This window comes from Planococcus citri, chromosome 5, assembly GCF_950023065.1.
Source record: "Planococcus citri chromosome 5, ihPlaCitr1.1, whole genome shotgun sequence".
Lineage (NCBI taxonomy): Eukaryota > Metazoa > Arthropoda > Insecta > Hemiptera > Pseudococcidae > Planococcus > Planococcus citri.
The window spans coordinates 25,411,151-25,429,786 of NC_088681.1; the positions used below are offsets into that span (position 1 = coordinate 25,411,151).

The 18,636-nt window shown below is 34.6% G+C and overlaps 1 protein-coding gene across 14 annotated transcripts in view; it reads left to right on the forward strand.

Moving 5' to 3' along the window:
- Positions 1-18,636, forward strand: part of Eph (Eph receptor tyrosine kinase) — a 395,699-nt gene that overhangs the window by 374,140 nt on the left and 2,923 nt on the right. For 3 of the 14 annotated variants that reach the window (XM_065365324.1, XM_065365326.1, XM_065365325.1), the window contains exons 8-19: positions 7,812-7,972; positions 8,265-8,540; positions 11,296-11,485; positions 11,611-11,791; positions 11,920-12,095; positions 12,269-12,286; positions 14,364-14,411; positions 14,555-14,728; positions 14,803-15,062; positions 15,217-15,426; positions 15,684-15,862; positions 16,234-16,392. In XM_065365324.1, coding sequence (XP_065221396.1) covers positions 7,812-7,972; positions 8,265-8,540; positions 11,296-11,485; positions 11,611-11,791; positions 11,920-12,095; positions 12,269-12,286; positions 14,364-14,411; positions 14,555-14,728; positions 14,803-15,062; positions 15,217-15,426; positions 15,684-15,862; positions 16,234-16,392 — 2,032 coding nt within the window. Of the gene's footprint in view, positions 1-7,811; positions 7,973-8,264; positions 8,541-11,295; positions 11,486-11,610; positions 11,792-11,919; positions 12,096-12,268; positions 12,287-14,363; positions 14,412-14,554; positions 14,729-14,802; positions 15,063-15,216; positions 15,427-15,683; positions 15,863-16,233; positions 16,393-17,105; positions 17,243-18,636 lie in introns of all 14 variants that reach the window. The other 11 variants (XM_065365336.1, XM_065365328.1, XM_065365331.1 and 8 more) reach the window with 11 other exon arrangements.

Genomic DNA, 18,636 nt, shown 5'->3' on the forward strand with positions numbered 1-18,636 from the left:
TAAAGTCTTCCAATTTTGATGTTTGGGGAAAAAGTTCAAATTTTGTTCTATTTGAATTTTTCTATGCTTAAGTATTATTTCGCGAGAGAGCAGAAGACATTTCTCATGACTCATGATTCATGATCTCGAATTTCGTCCCATTGTAACTTTTTTAAATGTTTAAATTTCAGTCTCTTATTTTTTCAATTTTTTGTGGGAGAAAGTATTTTTTCAATTTTAGAAAAAAATTCAGAGAAACAAAATTATTGAAAGAACTGTTTTGAGGAAAATCCATGTCGTGCACTTAGAATAGAAATTGAAACAAATTGGAATTTTTTCGAATTGGGGTGAAAAAGTTTTCGATTAATGAGATCAAATTTTGATTTTCCCCTCCCCGCCTCTCCTGGATTTTGAATGATTTGCTTTGCTGAAAACATGAAGAATTTCGAATTTTGAAAAAAATGTTTTATACCTGGCCCTATTTTGGAGAAAGTTGTGGTGTTTTTTCGTAGTATATGAAGCTAACAAAATTGAAGATTTCGTTTCTCAAATTTTTAGTGCCTATCTAATTTATTTAAGGAATTGGCGGTTGATTTTTTCAAATAATTGGAATTTTTTTGTTTTTCAAAATTAAAAATGAAGGAGGAGGTAGACAGGGATTTAAAAATTTTCATGTTGCATTTAAAATTTAAAAAAATGATTCAGTAAAAAAATTCTCAAATTTTCAATAATTTATGTCGTAAATTGATCCAATTTTGTGAGTTGAATCTCAAAAGTTAGTTTTATCCAAATTAAAAGTTTGACATTTTTTCCTGAAGAACATTTGTTATTTTGGTGCTTACATTGAAAAAAATAACTTTTTTGAGGCTCTTATGTTTTCTGAAAAGGTTTTGAGAAAATCTCATTTGTTGTTGCAATAAAACTACCTACTTGCTATTCAAGCATAGCCTCGATAGAATTAGGGATCCAAATATTGATCCTTTACTGCGGCTCCAAGAGGTTTGACAAAAAATGTCTTGATTGTGTCACGAACATTGAGAACTTTTGAAATCAAGTCCATTTTTGTAGTACAACGTTCGAATCCCAATTTATCAATTTTTTATGCTTTTGAAAACTGGCCAAAAATTATTGAGTCCATTCTAGCTTCATCAAACATTGGATTTTTTTCTATTTTTAAATTCTCGATTCTCTGTCTGGTAAATTTTAATGCAGAAAGTCTCTTTCCATTTCTTTTTCCAAATACCCCTCTTCCTAGTTCCAAATTCAAAATAAGCATCATATTTTTGAAAACTTATCCCATCTACCTTCAGTAGGTCTAGGTACCCTACCTTCACAAAACTCCATCATCTGGGCTTTTAGCTTACAAAATCACCCATCTGGGACACCTTGTATGTACTCCATAAAAGATGCGCTTTCGCAAGCTTTATGTATACGTGTACTACAATAGCGCGCGAATTCGCTCAACAACACAGAAGCGTATACTACTCGTAGAAGAGGAAGAAGAAGACGACGACGACGACGAGGAAGAAAAGGAGCAGATATTGTTAATTAAGAAACAGTATACGCGAGAGACGTTTGTTCATTTCGCAGTCTAGCTCTCTCTCTCAGTTTCTCACTGCGTCTTCCTTCATCTCGCGATAATTCCCCGACAAATACCAGCTCTTGAAGATTGAAATTTGTAACATGTACTTAGTTCGTCTTATGGATAATCGTAATATTGATTAATTATTCGTCGAAGCGCGAAATTACACATCGTACCGAGTTTGCGCGTAGTAGTAGGTACATAATACGAGTAATTTCGCAGTTTTGTTTTTTGCGATGGTTTTTTTGTTACGCTGGAAAAAATTTCCTACTCGTGGATTTTTACTAATTGATAAGAAGGATTAGCTGCTGTAGAGTCTGTAAATGTACCCACGAGTAGTAGGTATCTGGCTAAAGAGGATTGTGGCTTGTTGTTACCTACGCTAACCCGTTGGATTATATTGTGGTATGGGTCGAACGAGGTAATATTTTCGGATTAACTGATGGGTTAGGTTAGGTTTAAGGTACTGTAACTTACCAGATAGGTATCATCGTGTTGTAGATTTAGCATTTTTATGCGTATTTATGGCCGGAGATTTCGTTATAATCTGCGCTAAATGCTGTCCAGTCATTGTGCCAAAATCTTCGATAATTTTTACTCTTTGATGTTTGAAGTATTTATTGTTGCGATGTTTCCTGGAATTTTTTGTACAAAATGTTCGTTTTTTTTTTTTTTTTGTTATCGATAAGCCAATAATCTTTAATGAGTTCTTATTCGGAATTTTAAAATCTTATTTTAATCGAGATGAACGAGGAGGAAATGGATTTGCCGAAAGATGAGTCGGTATGAGTGAATAATTGATTATAGATTATAGATAGCTAAACCGATCATAAAAATCTAAAAGATCAAAAAGATGGTAAGACTTTACAAAAATTTAAGAATTTCAGGTCAATTGTGCAGAACCTGAGATCGAGGAAAATTTATAGAAAAAAAAAACAACACAAAAATTAAATATGAATTTGGAAATAATTAAACGCAAAAATATTAGAAAGAAATAAATGAGAGAACAAACGAAATTTGGAAAAAAATTCGCACAAAACAATTTAGGGATCACTGAACGACTGAACCATGGCGCCTTGATTGCTTTTTAAAGAAGACCCTGACGACCTTTATCAAGTAAAAATCGAGAAAAAATTGCAAATTTTTAATAAAAGTATACTTATTTGAACAAAAATGAAAAATACTTGAAGCTTGAAAAAAAAACAAATAATTTTCGTGAAAAAAAAATAACTGGAAAAATTGAATGTAACAAAGCTTGAAGAAAACCAGTTCAAAAACTCCAGAAAAATTTGTAATATTGTTCAAAATTGGGCAAAATTTAAATAAAAACACGAAGTTGAAAACATTTTAAGAAATTCATACCTAAGTAATTGCGAGGTACTTATTCATAAAATAAACAGCTGTAATCTGAATATCTAAAAAAGATGAAAATTTAAACATCACTCACTTGAAAACGAAACTAAATCTATGAAAAACTCACAATAGGTAATAAATTTAATTCAAAATTGACGAACCCTCCTCCCCTTTCCTCTCCACGAAAATTTCCAATTCGAGCACAAAACTGAGAGGAGTAAAAATTAATGAATAGAAATAGACATAGTCAAATATCTGGAAAAAAAATGAAACGTTCAAACCAAATTAATTTTTATTCATTCAAAAATCAACTTGAAATTTATCAAAAAATGTAAATGAAAATCGACTTTGTGGTGGGGGAAGGGGAATTGTAAACGCAAACATTTCTGTTGAATCTGCTTTTGCTCTTCTTTTTCTTGCCAAAATGCCAAAAAGACGTGCTTTTTTCATTTTTCAATCGCATTTTAATTTCCATTTTTTTAATAATTTTTATTTTTTCTTGAGTAGTAAGGAATTCAGAGAAAATTTGTTCTGAAAAAAAATGCTGACCTGGAAAAATTTGTCCACTCCTCTCTTCTTCCCCTCCAGCCTCCCAGAATTGAAATATTTTGAATGAAATTTGAAGCAACATTTTTTGCCTGAAATCAAAATTTAAATGTAATGGCGAGGTGCTTGAAATTCTGTGAAAACAGGTCGAAATTACTCAGAAGCTCGATTGAATATAAAATATAATTATGAATTGCATAACCCCCCTCCCCCTCACCGCATTCCATATTGAGCGAAAAATTCAAGCTGAATCATATAAAAATCTCCTGTGAAAGAATGAAAATTCAGTCCAAGTTGGGAAGAATAAAAACAAAAAATCAAACCATTACAAAAAATTGACCAAAAAACCATTAGAAAGCGAATTCATAAATGAAAGATGGCAATTTATGATTGAAATTTTTACTTGGCAAGTTGGCACATTGAGTAAAAAATCCCAGCGGAATCAAAACTTCTCCGGTCAAAACATGAAAATTGGAAATTCATTCCAATTTGGAAAAAGTTGAAAAAAGACCAAACCATAAAAATTGACCAAAAAAATCATCAATTACCTAGTGAATCCATAGAATGAATCAAAGATGGCATTCTTACGATCAAAATTTTGATTTCGAAAAATTTGTATGTCCCCCTCCCCTCCAATTAAAAATTTTTTACTTACACGAAAAAAAATGAATTTTTTTTACCTAGAGACACTTGAAATTCTGTGAAAATAGGCCTTCGTAGTACGAGATTAAAATTAGTTTAGAGCTCAAATCATAACGAATAACTTTTCTTTTCTCTCAAAATATCTCGTCAAAAATTCAAGCCGAATCAAAAAATTAAAATCCAATCAAACTTGGGGAAAATTGAAACAGAAATAAAAATCTAACCACTAAGAAAAAGTTGACAAAAGAATCATTATTGTGTGAATTCATAAAACCTCCACTCAGCATCACATTATCCATCTGTCCCCCCCAGCGATCATTTCCAGTTTCCATTTTTGGTAACTTGGACAGCAAAAAATTCAGCATGTGGAAGGCTCATTTTTCAACTCGATCAATGTGAGGAAAATCTTGTTCGGTAAATTTAAAATTTTGATAATTTTTAGTTTCGAATATTTTTGAACATTTTTTTTGAAAAAAAGCTCGAAAAAGATTCTCAATGCCTTGGAAAAATACAAAAATAAACAAAAAACACCTAAAATGGCAAAAATTGGAAGCACGTGATGGTATCTTTTCACCTCTTTGTACACCATGCATCTGTACATGAATAAAAAGAAATCCCCCTTTTGGAGCCAATTTGGCCAGGTCATTGGTGCTCAGTGAGCACTCCTCTGCCTTCCTTCTAATGCGTCATCTCGTTAATTATACATACATGCGAAATCTGTACTATACTTACTCGTGCTTTACTTACTGCTAGACTGAGAACCATAACCATGGCTAATGGAAGTCGTAGGCTGATTGGTGGAACCCGCATGCGAATAGTCGAGTCAGCCAATGAACGTACGAACAATACAACCATGTGCATTTCGTATAAGCAGGAGGTCATTAAATATGGGAATCTACATTACGTAGAAAAAAAACTAAAAGAAAAGAAAGCAAAAAAAACAATCGTAGGCGGAGGCAGTGTACAATTAAAAAAAAAAAAAAAAAAGGTCTATTGAAACTTATTACACGACGACAACGACAGCATCATTTAAAGTGTATGTACTCGTCATTCAGAGAAGGGTTGCACCGAGACCCGAGACATAAGCAATAGGTACGAGATGCAGATTTTTCTCTATGTACAGTGACAAGAGATCCCTCTCGGTTACAAGGGGTCCAATGCCAACATGGTAGGAGAGAGGAAACAGAGACTCGATGAATGCGGAAGTGGTATACCGGCGGCCATTTTTATCTAACCACCCGTTGGATGGTGTTTTTTTTCTTTTCTCATTTTAGTATTTTTCGTCGCGAATAAAATTCAAAATAGGAAGTCTGGCGACCGAAGACGTCGTAATGTACATAATTACTTACGAGAGGAGAGATAGCTAAACGTAGGTAGAGATACTCGATTAGTTGAAAATTAAAAATTATTTCAGTCTAAGTCTGTTGAAGGAGTGCAAAAAGTGAACGATGATTTTAATGAAAATGTGTTTTTTTTTTTTGTTTTTCCCATTGTTTACAATGAGAGAATTTTCATTAGTTAATTCTACGTTGAGTTAGGGTGCAAGAGCAAGAGGTTGTGGCGATGCAAGAATTATGGCGAAGTTATAAGCTTATTTACTTTTTATATTGGAGCTTCTCGAGGGATACGAAATGGAATAGTGGAGGAGCAGGAGGTAGTTATATTTAAAGTTTGTTAAAATGTATAAAACGGTGGAACTAGGAGGGAAGGGGAGAGCGAAAAACCTAAGGAATTTTCAGTTGGCTGCTACCAACCCCAGAGATGAGAATGGAAACTTGGTTGATTAAAATAAAGCTTGGCAAAAAGGCGGTTTTTTGGTTGGGTGGTATTTCAAGATGGCTACCGGCTGAGCAACGAATCGAGGCATTAAAAAATTTGGAATTTATTTAGCTAAAAGATACCAAAGTACAATATGGAATTACTTGATCATGGTAGGAGCTAGAGGAGCGACTCGATACGCAGCGGCAGTAGCTACGATATTTATTGGTTCTTTGGACTGGCTCGATTTGGTAGGTTTGATCGATTCGTCCATTCCGATCGACTTTGCAGGTCCTGATTTGGTAGGCTTGGTGAATTCGTCCATCCCGGTTGACTTTGTAGGACCTGATTTGGAAGGTTTGATCGAATCGTCCATCTCGGTTGACTTCGTAGGACCTGATTTGGTTGGGTTGATCGATTCGTCCATGCCGATCGACTTCGAAGGACCTGATTTGGTAGGTTTGATCGAATCGTCCATTCCGGTCAACTTCGTAGGTCTCGATTTGGTTGGTTTGATCGAATCGTCCATCTCGGTCGACTTCGTAGGACCTGATTTGGTTGGTTCGATTGATTCGTCCATCCCAGTGGACTTTGGAGGAGAACCTAGAAATTCTTCTGTCTCGCTCAACTGGGTAGGTCTGACTGATTCGACTGCTTCGATCGATTTGGTAGTTTGGGTCGGTTCTTTCGTCACGAACGATCTGGTAGCTCTGGTAGAAGGTCTGGTCGGTTCGTCCGACTCGATTGATCTGGCAGATCTGACAGGTCTGTCTAAATCTTCTGGCTCAGATTGTTGAGATGATTTTGCTTCGAAGTGAGATTGAGACTGGGACTCGGACGAATCTTTCATGTAACCAGTCGGTATATGGTAATTCCAGGGCGGTTTTTTGGTCGGTTTTGGTGGCTGGTATGGTTTGGTCGAACGTGAGAAGACTTTGAGCGGTGGACGAGCTCCTCGTTTGGATGACGGTTTCTCCGGGTCGATTCGAGGTATGACGTGGAGTGGAATATCCGCATCTTCTTGAGGTATCAGCCACGCTTCTTTGTTTTTATCGATCGGTGGCAGTTTCCATCGAGGGATCGGTTTATACTGCTTGGACACGTGGAAAGGAGGTTTCTCGTGATAGTTATAATTACTCAAAAAATTCGTCGATAGGATCGGTTCGCCTCGATTATGCTTGAAACGATACTCGCTGGCTCGATTCGCTCTCGGTTTGTAATCTTTGGCTGTACGGATCTTGCTGGCTAAATACTTGAGGTATTCAGCCTCAGCCTCTCGTTTCTCCATCGCGATCTCTTCGGCGTTCAATTGCTTAGCCTTGTTGACCAATTCTTGCTCTTGCTCCGGCGTCAGCGGTTTATCCGCATCGAAGAGTTCGCTATGCTGTCCCATGAAGTACTTGGTGAACTCGCCGCATCGTTGAATTAGTCTATACTTCCTCATCTCGGCTCGAATCCTCGAAGTTTCGTTGGCTCGTGGAGGGACCTTAGGTCTCAGACGAGCCGACACCGTTCGTTTCCGCGCCTCTGGTAAGACCGTCTGAAGACCCCGGATCGATCTAATTTGATCTTTGAGATAATCCAAGGCTCGTCGATCCGGTACGTGATCTTTGAACATAGATTTCTCGTATTCGTGCGGATCGGGGGTAGGCTGTGGAGTGGTCATTGCCGTCGTACTGGGCGGAGGAGGTGCGTGAGGATTGACTGCTGGACGAGGCGACGGGATGGTAAATGCCCCCATCAGGGCGTCTTTGTTTTTCGACATTTCCAAAGACTAAATCGTAACGGCGACGAGGGTTGGAGTTGGAAAACTGAACGCCAAATTCGCCAGTCGACCGCATCCTGCGTTTATTTTTTTTATAGTTTAAGAAAATTCAAATTACTATGGAAATGTATCAAGCAACGTGATGCCTATTGCCTGTATCTAAAAATTATTTTTCGTTTGTTTCAGAACCGCCTACGGCTCCGCAAAACTTGACCGTGAATTTTGTAGAACAAGGAACGGTGATATTGTCTTGGAATCCGCCATCGTATCTCGGAGGTCGAAATGACACGTTATACAGAGTGACATGCGACGTTTGCGGAGCATCGGTGATTTATATACCAAATACGGTAAGTAATCGAGTTCTCGAATCACCGTTTTGTTTTATTTTATATACTATGTCTACTCCACATTACCTAGATATATCCTACCACAGAGAGAGAGAAAGGTATTTGTCTGCAGTTGACTGCAGTATTTTGTTTTGTTTTATTTATTTTATTTTTTTTTACTATCGACTCTTGAGAGATATCTAGAATGTTTGGCATGAATTATGTATAAAGATGATCGACGAATATGGTTCGATTTTGTTTTATTTTTTTCATCTCGTTGACGTTGTTTTGTTTTATATTGCCCCTTATATAGGAGAAATTCAACGATACCAAGATTACGATTAGTGGTCTCAGTCCACTGACGGCGTATAAATTTTTGGTCTTTTCCGAAAATGGAGTCAGTAATGTGTCGAACAGTGGACCGGAATTTATTGATATTACAGTTACCACCGAAGCATCTACGTCGACTGCGTCTGTGAATAATGTACGCGTTACCTCGACCAAGACTTCGGAGATCGCTTTGGCCTGGGATCCTCCTTACTTGCCAGATGTCGAAGGAGATACGTCTAATTTCATCGAAACTTACGAAGTGAGTATGCGAAATTTCTGGATGTACCTAAGGGAGAGGAGACGTGAGGGGCAGGGTGTCCATTCTCCTGAAATGAAATTTGGTCGGTCTGGAAAAGTCAGGGAGTTTTGGAATTTTCAGCACTTTTTTACTCAACAGGGTATTTTGTGGAAAAAATCAACTGTGTAATTCAGTAGGTACTTAGGCTACGGACACGACATGAGCGTTGAGCGTTAGCGAGAGCGTTGGCGAAAATTTAAAAAACGTAATCTTGACGTTAGACGGTTTTGACGAGAATATTCCTGAGCGATGACACTCAACGCTCAGAAATATCAAACAATTTTGATATTTGAGCATCAGCGAGAGCGTCAAACGAGCTTTGAAAATTTGAAAACGCTCACGCTGACGCTCAACGCTCATGTCATGTCCGTAGCCTTAGATTTTTCCATTTCTCATAATGAAAAAATTCATCTTCGCTTTGCTCAAGAAATTCGTTTCTACCTCGGCCAAAAAAACCTTGAAATTTAATAACAATCATCCCATTTTCTCAAATTGCTCAACTTAACTTAAGAAAAAAACATCTTCCAGCCTTTTATTTGCAGTTTTTGAAAAAGTTGAAAAAAGTAATCAATGGACGCAAAATCTTTTTTTAAATGCTCATTTCTTTGAAAAAGGAAATATTGTAATTTTGCTGAAAGTTACCAAGCGGTATCGGTATAAGAAAAAAATACCAATTTTGCTGAATAAAATGACAAGTTTATAAAATGAAATAGGAGACGAAATGACAATTTCAATACTCACTGTATTGTAATGGTACATTTGAAATTGGTTTGGTGATTACTTTGCAAACTTTATGCCCCAGCTCATAGTTGGAAAAATGCGCACATAATCTTTTTTGTGCGAGTATATTCGCACGTATTCTCCCACATTTTTTTCTATTTTTTTCCAAAAATTATTTTTACTTTGAAAATGACTGGAATTTCAAAATTTACTGATGAAAAAGGTGCTTTGGAGCTCATTTTGGATCTATTTTAGTTTCACACTGGTGCCTTATGCACAAATTATGAATCAGAGTCATTAGACGAGTATTTTGATATGCTGCTTGATCATTTTTTTTTCAAGTGCAAGTGCAAGTGCACATGAGAAAGATTATGCGTGCACGTCGGATAGAATATGCCCGCAAATGCGAGCATATTCTCAAGCATATTCTCCAAGAATATTCTCCGGCCAACTATACCCCAGCTTCTTGATATCCTTGAAAACTTCTTTGGCAGCTTTGGTGACTTCTTCTTGATTAGCGACTACAAAGAGGCTTCATCCAAACTTTCGATGTAAAAACACACTTCATCACAAGCATGTATTTGGGATCCTTCTCTTTATTCATAATTTGGCCAATCAAATTGGCAGATATCATGTCAGCAATTCCATGTGACTCGATTTGCACATATTCGAATGATCCAATATATTTGACAAACTCAATTGGTCAAACTGAATTTGTCTAATATATTGGATCATGTCGACGCTCAGATAACTCGAGTTTTCTTCAAATTTTCAACGGTTTGTTGATTGGTGACACCAACTCTGAAAACACATAAGTTATATTATATTTTCATATTTTCAATCACTGATCAACAAAATTTTGAAAATTTGAAGAAAACTAAATTATTGAGTTAGAGCGTTCACATGATCCAATATATTTGACAAATTTGATTTGACCAATCAAGTTTGTCAAATATCGATGGCTTGGTATAAAAACCTCGTAAGTCCAGATTTTTTCGAAAATGTTTTTTTTGTGGTTTCTTTAGTAAAAAAAACGAGGAATCCGAATTTAAAAACCTTTAAGTCTAAAACTCATCCTAGCACTCTAATCGGTGAAAATCCAACATTAAAAAACACGTAAGTCCGACCTTGTTAAAAACCACGTAAGTCATATGTAAGTACGTTGGAAATCTCGTATGTCCTTCCAAAGCGCTTTAATCAACTAATTATATTTTATCAACCTATAAAATATCATCAGGCCATACCATTAAGACCTCTAAAACATAATAATGCAATCTAAAACTGCAAATAACAAAATATGAATGTTTTAAACGTTTTTTGTGTTCTCTTGAAAAATTTAGGATTTTGGACATACATGGTATTTATACCAAGCCATCAATATATTGGATTGTGTGTACCAGACTTAAGGAATGGCAATGACATATTCCATCACTTATGTTGAGTAGGCGTTTCAAATGTCGGGTTTACTAATTTGTTCTGTTAATGGTAAATTTGAAATTGGAAATGTGAAGAGCTGATAACAACAGAAAATAACAAAACATTTGTGCTACCTTTAGAATTAGCGCATGCTACACTCACAATAAAGTTTCAATTTTCCGTTTTGAATTTATGAAAGTTTCAAAATGGAATTTTTTCAGTTTTGGGAAAGAGATAGAAATTGACCCGAATGAAACGAGGGTGAAAGCGTTCAAAAATTTGTATTTCAAAAAGTGAAAAACAATGTGATTTTGAAAAATTTGTTCATTTTTGTGGTTAGAAAATTTTAGAAATTCAATTCTGAAAATGAAAAGCAAACAGACTTGAGCGAAGTGAGGGCAAAAGCTGGTCTCAAAAAGTAAAAACAATGTTTTTCAAGTGAAAACTACCTACATATATTTTGATTGGTTTAAACTTTTTTAAAGATTTGAATGATAGATTTAGTTCAATGCATGCAAATCTTCATCTTGAGACACAAAAAACAGCTGCATTTTAATACCAATTTTTAAATCATTTCCAGGTCAAATGCTTTGTACGAGGAGATGATGCCTCAAACGCCAGCAGCAAATTAACGACAGCTCAGCATGTTTCGTTCAATCAACTGCGTCCAAGAACAGATTACGGATTTCAAGTTCGAGCCAAAACCTTGCGAGGTTGGGGAGAATACAGTCCAACTATTTTCAAGACTACTGCTACGAACCTAGATACTTGTAAGTGTGATGCACATAAATGGACCAAATTTCACTGATGATGATTCAAAATGCATCAATCAAAGAATTATCTCAAGGAAAGAAGCAATTCATGTGCATTTTCATTAAAAATTGTTCTATTGCAGCTTTGATGGGTGGTGGAGGTAACAACGTCGGTGGCAGTAGTAGCAGTAGCAGTAGCAGTACGAGCACAAGCACAGCCGCCGAAGAAGACAGTGTTGAAGTTCGCATCATAGCCGGAGCTACAGTAGCCGTTGTTGTGCTTCTTGTAGGAATTATCATCATGACGGTGGTGTTCTTGCGCAGGTCAGTCTCAGTCTGAAATGACAATAAATTTTTAATAACCTTAAGGTTGCAGTTGCTCTTTGTAGAGAGAAATACCTAGCTACATGACGAGGTGCCTTATACTATCGTATGTGCTATGTTGATTGTAGCCGTGGAAATGACGATTGCAATAAGAAACATCCGAGCGATTGCGACACATTAGATTATCGCCATATTGACTGTGTTGGTAACACTGCTTGTTTTGTTGGTTATAGCCGAGGAAGCGATGACTGCAATAAAAAACAGCCCAGCGATTGTGATACGTTGGAATATCGAAATGGAGAAGGTAAGATTTGGATGATACTTTTCTTGACCCATTTTTTGAGGGGTTTTATTCATTTTATTACACCCGACACTCGTCACCACTGAGTACTTGAGCATTTTTATGTGTACCTATTTCATGTACTGTTATTATTAATTATTCGTGTTTCACTTTTACACGCTACTCAACTCGTGTAGGATTAATTTTAACCTATAGTAAGTTATTTTGGGTTCTGATTAAGGCTTTGGATCAAACTCGTGCTTACTAAACGTGGTATCGGTGCTGGAGAAGATATTGTTGCAATAAATCCAAACCATTGATCTAGAATTACCTATCTCAATTTGCTCTTGGACTTGAGGGTTTTTTAGTAAAAAAAAAAATTAATATTTGAAAATTTTTATTTGATGGACGACTTCTCCCAAGCACGAGTTTGAAATATGGATTGTGAATTGCAGTGTTTTTGTGTTTTGCCTTGACTGTGTGTGTTGCTTCTTTTTATATCGATAGCGAATTGTAGTGCTTTTTTTGCTGTCAATCTATTGACTCATCATTGACTGACTAATATCTTGCAAATCTATTGTGATTTAAAAATTGATTAAATGCAATTTGCTAAAAAATAAAAATAAAATCTAGACACATGAACTGTTCAATTTCAGAATTTGGAATTGACCTCTTCGTCTTCAATGTTCACTGACTTCGATAAAATTATTTTTTGGTCAATTCATCTCATCAGTTGTTGACAAAACTTGAACACTGGTGGGTGGGGAGGAGGGGTCCTAACACCACCCATTCCCCCTCTCTCACAACAAGAAAACGTTGGTGGAAATTTGGGAATTTTTGGGACAAATTGGGTGAATTTGAATTAGAAAAATTTGTGAGAAAAATTGACTTCTCACATCAAAAATAGTGTCGCTTTACTTGAAATAAGGCCCAAAAAAGTTTTCTTCATTCTAGTCAAAATTGCCAGAAAGTCCTAACTTTTGCTAAAATATTAATAAAAAGTTATATTTTCGTCAAATTCAAATAGAAAAATTCAATTTTTTTGTATAAAATAATTATTTTTGAAGGATTAAACTATTCAATTTTTTTTTCTGTTTCCAATTTCCCTTCCATTCCAAAATTTGTTCGTACCACATCCCACCAATTGGCTGGATAAATGTAAGTGTGGACTGGGGGGGGTGGATCTGAGGTAGAAAGTCAGCTGACTTTTGGCCAACCGACTCATTGGCCAAATTTCTTGACCAGTTGAGTTTGGTGGAACTTCAACAACTCAACTACAAAACTGAGATTGACTCAAAATTACAAGTTCTGATGGCTTCATGCGATTCGATGTTTACTTATTAGGATAAAATCATCAGTTGCAAATTCAAACTACAATGTAGATATGCATATTTTATCCTCAGACTTTGTAACACTTTTTACACTCCACTAGTCAATGTCAATGATCACTTGGCACGTTTTATGATACATGAATTAAGTATTACTCTAACTGTAAGCCAAATAGCCAATGTCATAATCATAATCATTATTAACTTCACTTCTATTCTATTTTTTTTTTTTTTTTTTTTTTTTTTTTTTTAATGGAAATTGGTTATTTTAAGAGACAACACTGCTTTCAATCCCCTACCACTTACCTACTCGCTGCGAGTCAACGCAACGTTTTCATTAAATCAGTCAAGTGTCAAGACGAAGGTCGTGCGTTGGCTCGTTCAAAATTTCAAATGACCTTAAAATTTCCCCGATGAAACAAAGTGAAAAATTAATTCCATTTTCAACAAATTCACGGTTAAATTTATTCTTCACGAAGAGTTTTTTTCGCTGTTTAAATTGAAAACCCCCGTAATTGCAGATTTAAGCAAATGACTGATTTTAAAAAATTCTTATTTACGCGTCAACGGACTCGACAGTTTCATTCGAATCTGGAAAAAATGATAATAAAACGATGCTAATAAATTAACAGAAGTAAAAAAAAAAAAAAACGTTGAATTTTTTCCGCCAAAGTTATATTTAAAAATACTAAACCTTCTCAACGATGAAGCTCGAATTTAATATTTCTTCGGGCAATTAGACGTTCGGTAAATACCATTGTGTATTTTTTAATTATCGTAAATGTTATAGTTTCTAATGGGAGCTGAATGCTGAATTTTGTTATTTTATCCGCATTCGTTTATACGCCATTGTGTATTTTTTTCATTATTATTTTTTTAAAATTACGTTTTTGCTCGATTGTTTTTTTTTATAATTTTTATTTTACAACGCTTATTTTTTATTTTTTTCTCTTCTTTTTTGTAGTGCATTGTAAATTGGATACGTCGATAATAACGACTCATACAAATGGACGTAAGTAGCTTAGCAAATTTTTTTCGTTTTTTTTTCGCTCGCTTTGTTTGGCAAATGGTGTGGTTTTTCTAGCTTTTCACGATGGTTTGTTTGTGGATTAAATGTAGGTACTAATGTTCTTATTGCGATGATTTTTTTTACAGTGACGACACCTTTGTTTCCTCAAAACGGTTCGACTACATCGAGAACGTATATCGATCCTCATACCTATGAAGATCCTAATCAAGCTGTGAAAGAATTTGCCCGCGAAATCGACGCATCGTATATTACAATCGAAGCAATAATTGGTACGTTAGATCGAAGTTCTATATACCTAGGTACCTGTAATTTATGTTTTTTAATTTCACCTTCGATGGGGTCGTATAATTCATTTTTGACACGTGTTTGGCAGGTGGTGGCGAATTCGGTGACGTGTGTCGTGGTAAACTGAAGCTGACATCTGATGGCCGAGCAGATGTAGATGTAGCGATTAAAACGTTAAAACCAGGCAGTAGCGATAAAGCTCGTAACGATTTCCTGACCGAGGCTTCGATCATGGGCCAGTTCGAGCACCCGAATGTTATATTTTTACAAGGTGTTGTCACCAAGTCAAATCCCGTTATGATAATTACCGAGTATATGGAAAACGGATCTCTGGATACGTTTGTTCGGGTGAGTACTTTGAAACCTTTGAATTCGTGGTGGAGCGGTAATTTAAATAGGTACATGATATTCTTGTGTATAATTTATAAATAATTTTAATTCGTACATCGTACATCTTTTTCACTTTCATGTATGTGTTCTAATCCCCTTTTCATATGCGTAGGCGAACGATGGCCGATTCCAAATGGTCCAGTTGGTGGGTATGTTACGAGGAATAGCTTCAGGAATGCAGTACCTGAGCGAAATGAATTATGTACATAGAGACCTAGCTGCGAGAAATGTCCTAGTCAATTCGTTATTAGTTTGTAAGATAGCAGATTTTGGTCTCAGTAGAGAAATCGAAAGCGCCAATGAAGGAGCGTATACCACCAGGGTGAGTTTTCTATTGTTGTTTTTGCTCATCTATTATGACCATTGATGACCATCGGCCAATTATGGTGCAGTGCAGATGTGATGTGTTGGATTCCAAGTGCTTTGGGATAATTTCTAAAAGCTGAATTAACAATTGAAAAAAATTATCAGTTTTTGCCCCTTGAAATATCCAACACTTCGCATTTATTTTTGTTTTCAGTTCACTCATATCTTGAGACATGTGTAACTAATTCTAATTTCAAATTTTCTGCTCTTCAGGGTGGAAAAATACCAGTTCGGTGGACAGCACCAGAAGCCATAGCGTTCCGTAAATTTACCTCAGCCTCGGACGTCTGGTCTTTCGGTATAGTTGTCTGGGAAGTACTATCGTACGGTGAAAGACCGTACTGGAATTGGAGCAACCAAGATGTAATCAAGTCAATAGAAAAAGGTTACAGGTACGTAGTTCATCTGAAATGCAATTCATGGCTGAATACATAATAGTAGAATTATTTTTCAATGTTCATAGCCTTATTTTCAACATTCAATGTCAAACAGTACCTAACCTGTTAAATTTGAAATTTTGGTCAATGTTGAACTTCAAAATTTGAATTTTTACTAAACAAAAAAAATGATAAATCACATTTTTTTATTATTGTGTTTTTTTGGCGGATTTGTAAAAAAAAAAACAAGTTATTTTTAATGTTTTTATTTAGTCCTAGAAAATATGAAAAAAAATCATTAAAAAAATGTATATTTTAATCAATACCTCTAATAAATGATTTCCTTCTTGAATTCACTTTTATTAATTGAAAAATCTCAATTTCAGATTACCAGCTCCAATGGACTGTCCAGAAACAATGTACCAATTAATGTTAGATTGTTGGCAAAAGGAGCGAACCCACAGGCCACCATTTTCTACCATAGTCAAAAACTTAGATAAGTTAATTAGGTGTCCGGAAGCACTACGGAGAATCGTACAAGATAGGTAAATTATCCTTTCATTTTTCTTATCGTCATTTTTTAGGTACCTATATTTTTTATATGTATATTGTATTTTTGTCACGTTGTACAAAGTAGATAGATTTTATTTATCGTCTCGTATACTACGTAACACGTATCTCGTAATTTGTATATAATTACCTCGTCGTCTAGTAGAAATTACCTATTAAACCCCAATCACAGAAAGCTTGTAAATAATCGCTTAATGCTTTGTTTACACTAACGTCGTGTCGGACTCTAATATTATGTTTTATTAATTTCGTAACGAAATATCTTCCAAAGTCTTCTCGACATCTACCCCTGATGCTACATATTTGATTCGTTGCTGCTTTGTTGATGCTTTTTTTTTAAATTAATTTTTCTCGAGCTTTTGTATAACATTTATTTTCAAATTATAGTAGTCCCTGTTCCTTGAAAAATAATTTATTCAAAATTATACTAACTTAATGAAAGTAAAACAGAAAAAAATAACCAACCATTACGACGTACACAGGGAAATTTTGTCTGGGGTTTACCATAATAATGATTCTACTAGCACTAAATTTTAAATAGAAATTAAATAATAGATAGCTTAGGTACCTGTTAATTTGCGCACACAGGAATTTATGGTTTTTTTTTTTTTAGTTTCGTTGCTTATTTTTTTATTTTATTTTTCTTATCATCTTGCATGTCTTTTATTGGTTTTGGGTTGCAAAGCAGATCGCACATGCACTTGTACGCGTCACCATCTTACAATCCGTACTACGTATCTACGGTCGCTTATAGGTCACCCAATTGGGTTTACTTCCAACCAGAATAGGCCTATAGTTGTGTAGAGACACGTTTAGAGTATACAGGTAAATAAGCTTTTTTTTTTAGTTTTTTTTTTCATCATTTTTGTGTATGTTCTTTCTTACTGTTGTGTTGTTCCATTTGTATGCAGTATTGTTATGTATGTAGTTGGAAAAAAATTAAGAGGATTTTTTTTTTTTCTAAAATGTAAATGAAATATAAATTCATGAGGTACATAGTCTGCAATTTTTTGATTTTGTGGAAGGGGGGCTGAAACAAGATGCGTGCTGGAAAAAGAACGAGAAAAGAAATCAAACATTGATAATAATGTAGTATAAAAATGGTTTTAGTTTTTTTTTTTACTTTTGCGCTTCAGGTTTCTTTCATTTTAATATTTTACGAGCTAACTAACATTGATAAATTAGTTGTAATTTTCCCCTTCCTCTCTTAATATAGTGTTGAAAAGTTTGTATTTCTGCAATTTTTGAGGTTTATAGATTTTTTTAATGGTTGTATCTGTCAATTTTGTTGAATTTATTCTCACGTATATGTCTTAAAATTTAATAATTCTCGATTTTTACTCATTTTTTTTTATTTTTGTAGTTTTTTTGAAATTATATTATTCGTTTTTTTTTTGTTTTATAAGAAGTTTTGGAGATCTTTGTTTTTTTCTAAAATGGAGCCTTCAAGTGATATTTTTCATTTTTAAATTTTTTTTTTACAATTGAAAAAATTTCATGAATTTTTTTTTTAGCATTACTTATCGCAATTATTTCAAACAAAAGTATTTCATTACAACACATCTGCATAATATTTTTAAATTCTGAAGATTTAATCAAATTTTTGTTCTTATTCCTGAATTTGTTTACTTGCAATTATTTTTTCCTGCTTTTATTATTTCTCTTTTCTGTAAATTGAAAATCACGGTTTTATTTTATTATTATACGTATTATTTTTGAAAGTGTTTAAATATTTTTTGGGAGGGATTGGTCGAAATAAAAATCCAAAATGAACATTTTATTGTTTGAACACTTGTTTTTCAAAAAGTAAATTCCTTTTTTTTTGTTGATTTTTTTTTATTGTCTAAATCCTGAGGTACTGTAAAAATGATCAAAAGTAAAAATAATATTCATTTTGAAAAAAAAATTCAATAACTTTTGTTTGATTGTTTGAAAAAATACTCGTACTTATTTGGTTAAATTTTATTGATATTAATTTATTCATTCATTATTTCGTCAGAATTTATTGTAAGTAAAAAACATAATTTTATTATTCTGATACGTTGACTATTTGAGGTGTGTAAGAGGGGGGAGGGAGCTGGGATCTTTACATACCTAATCCGATTATTTTAGTGTTTTTTTGAGTATTTTTTTTGAAAGTTTTGAAAAGTTGCCTTGATCTAATTTCAAAATTAGAAAGCAGGATTTAACTTAAATAGGACTTTTGGCAAGACATTTTC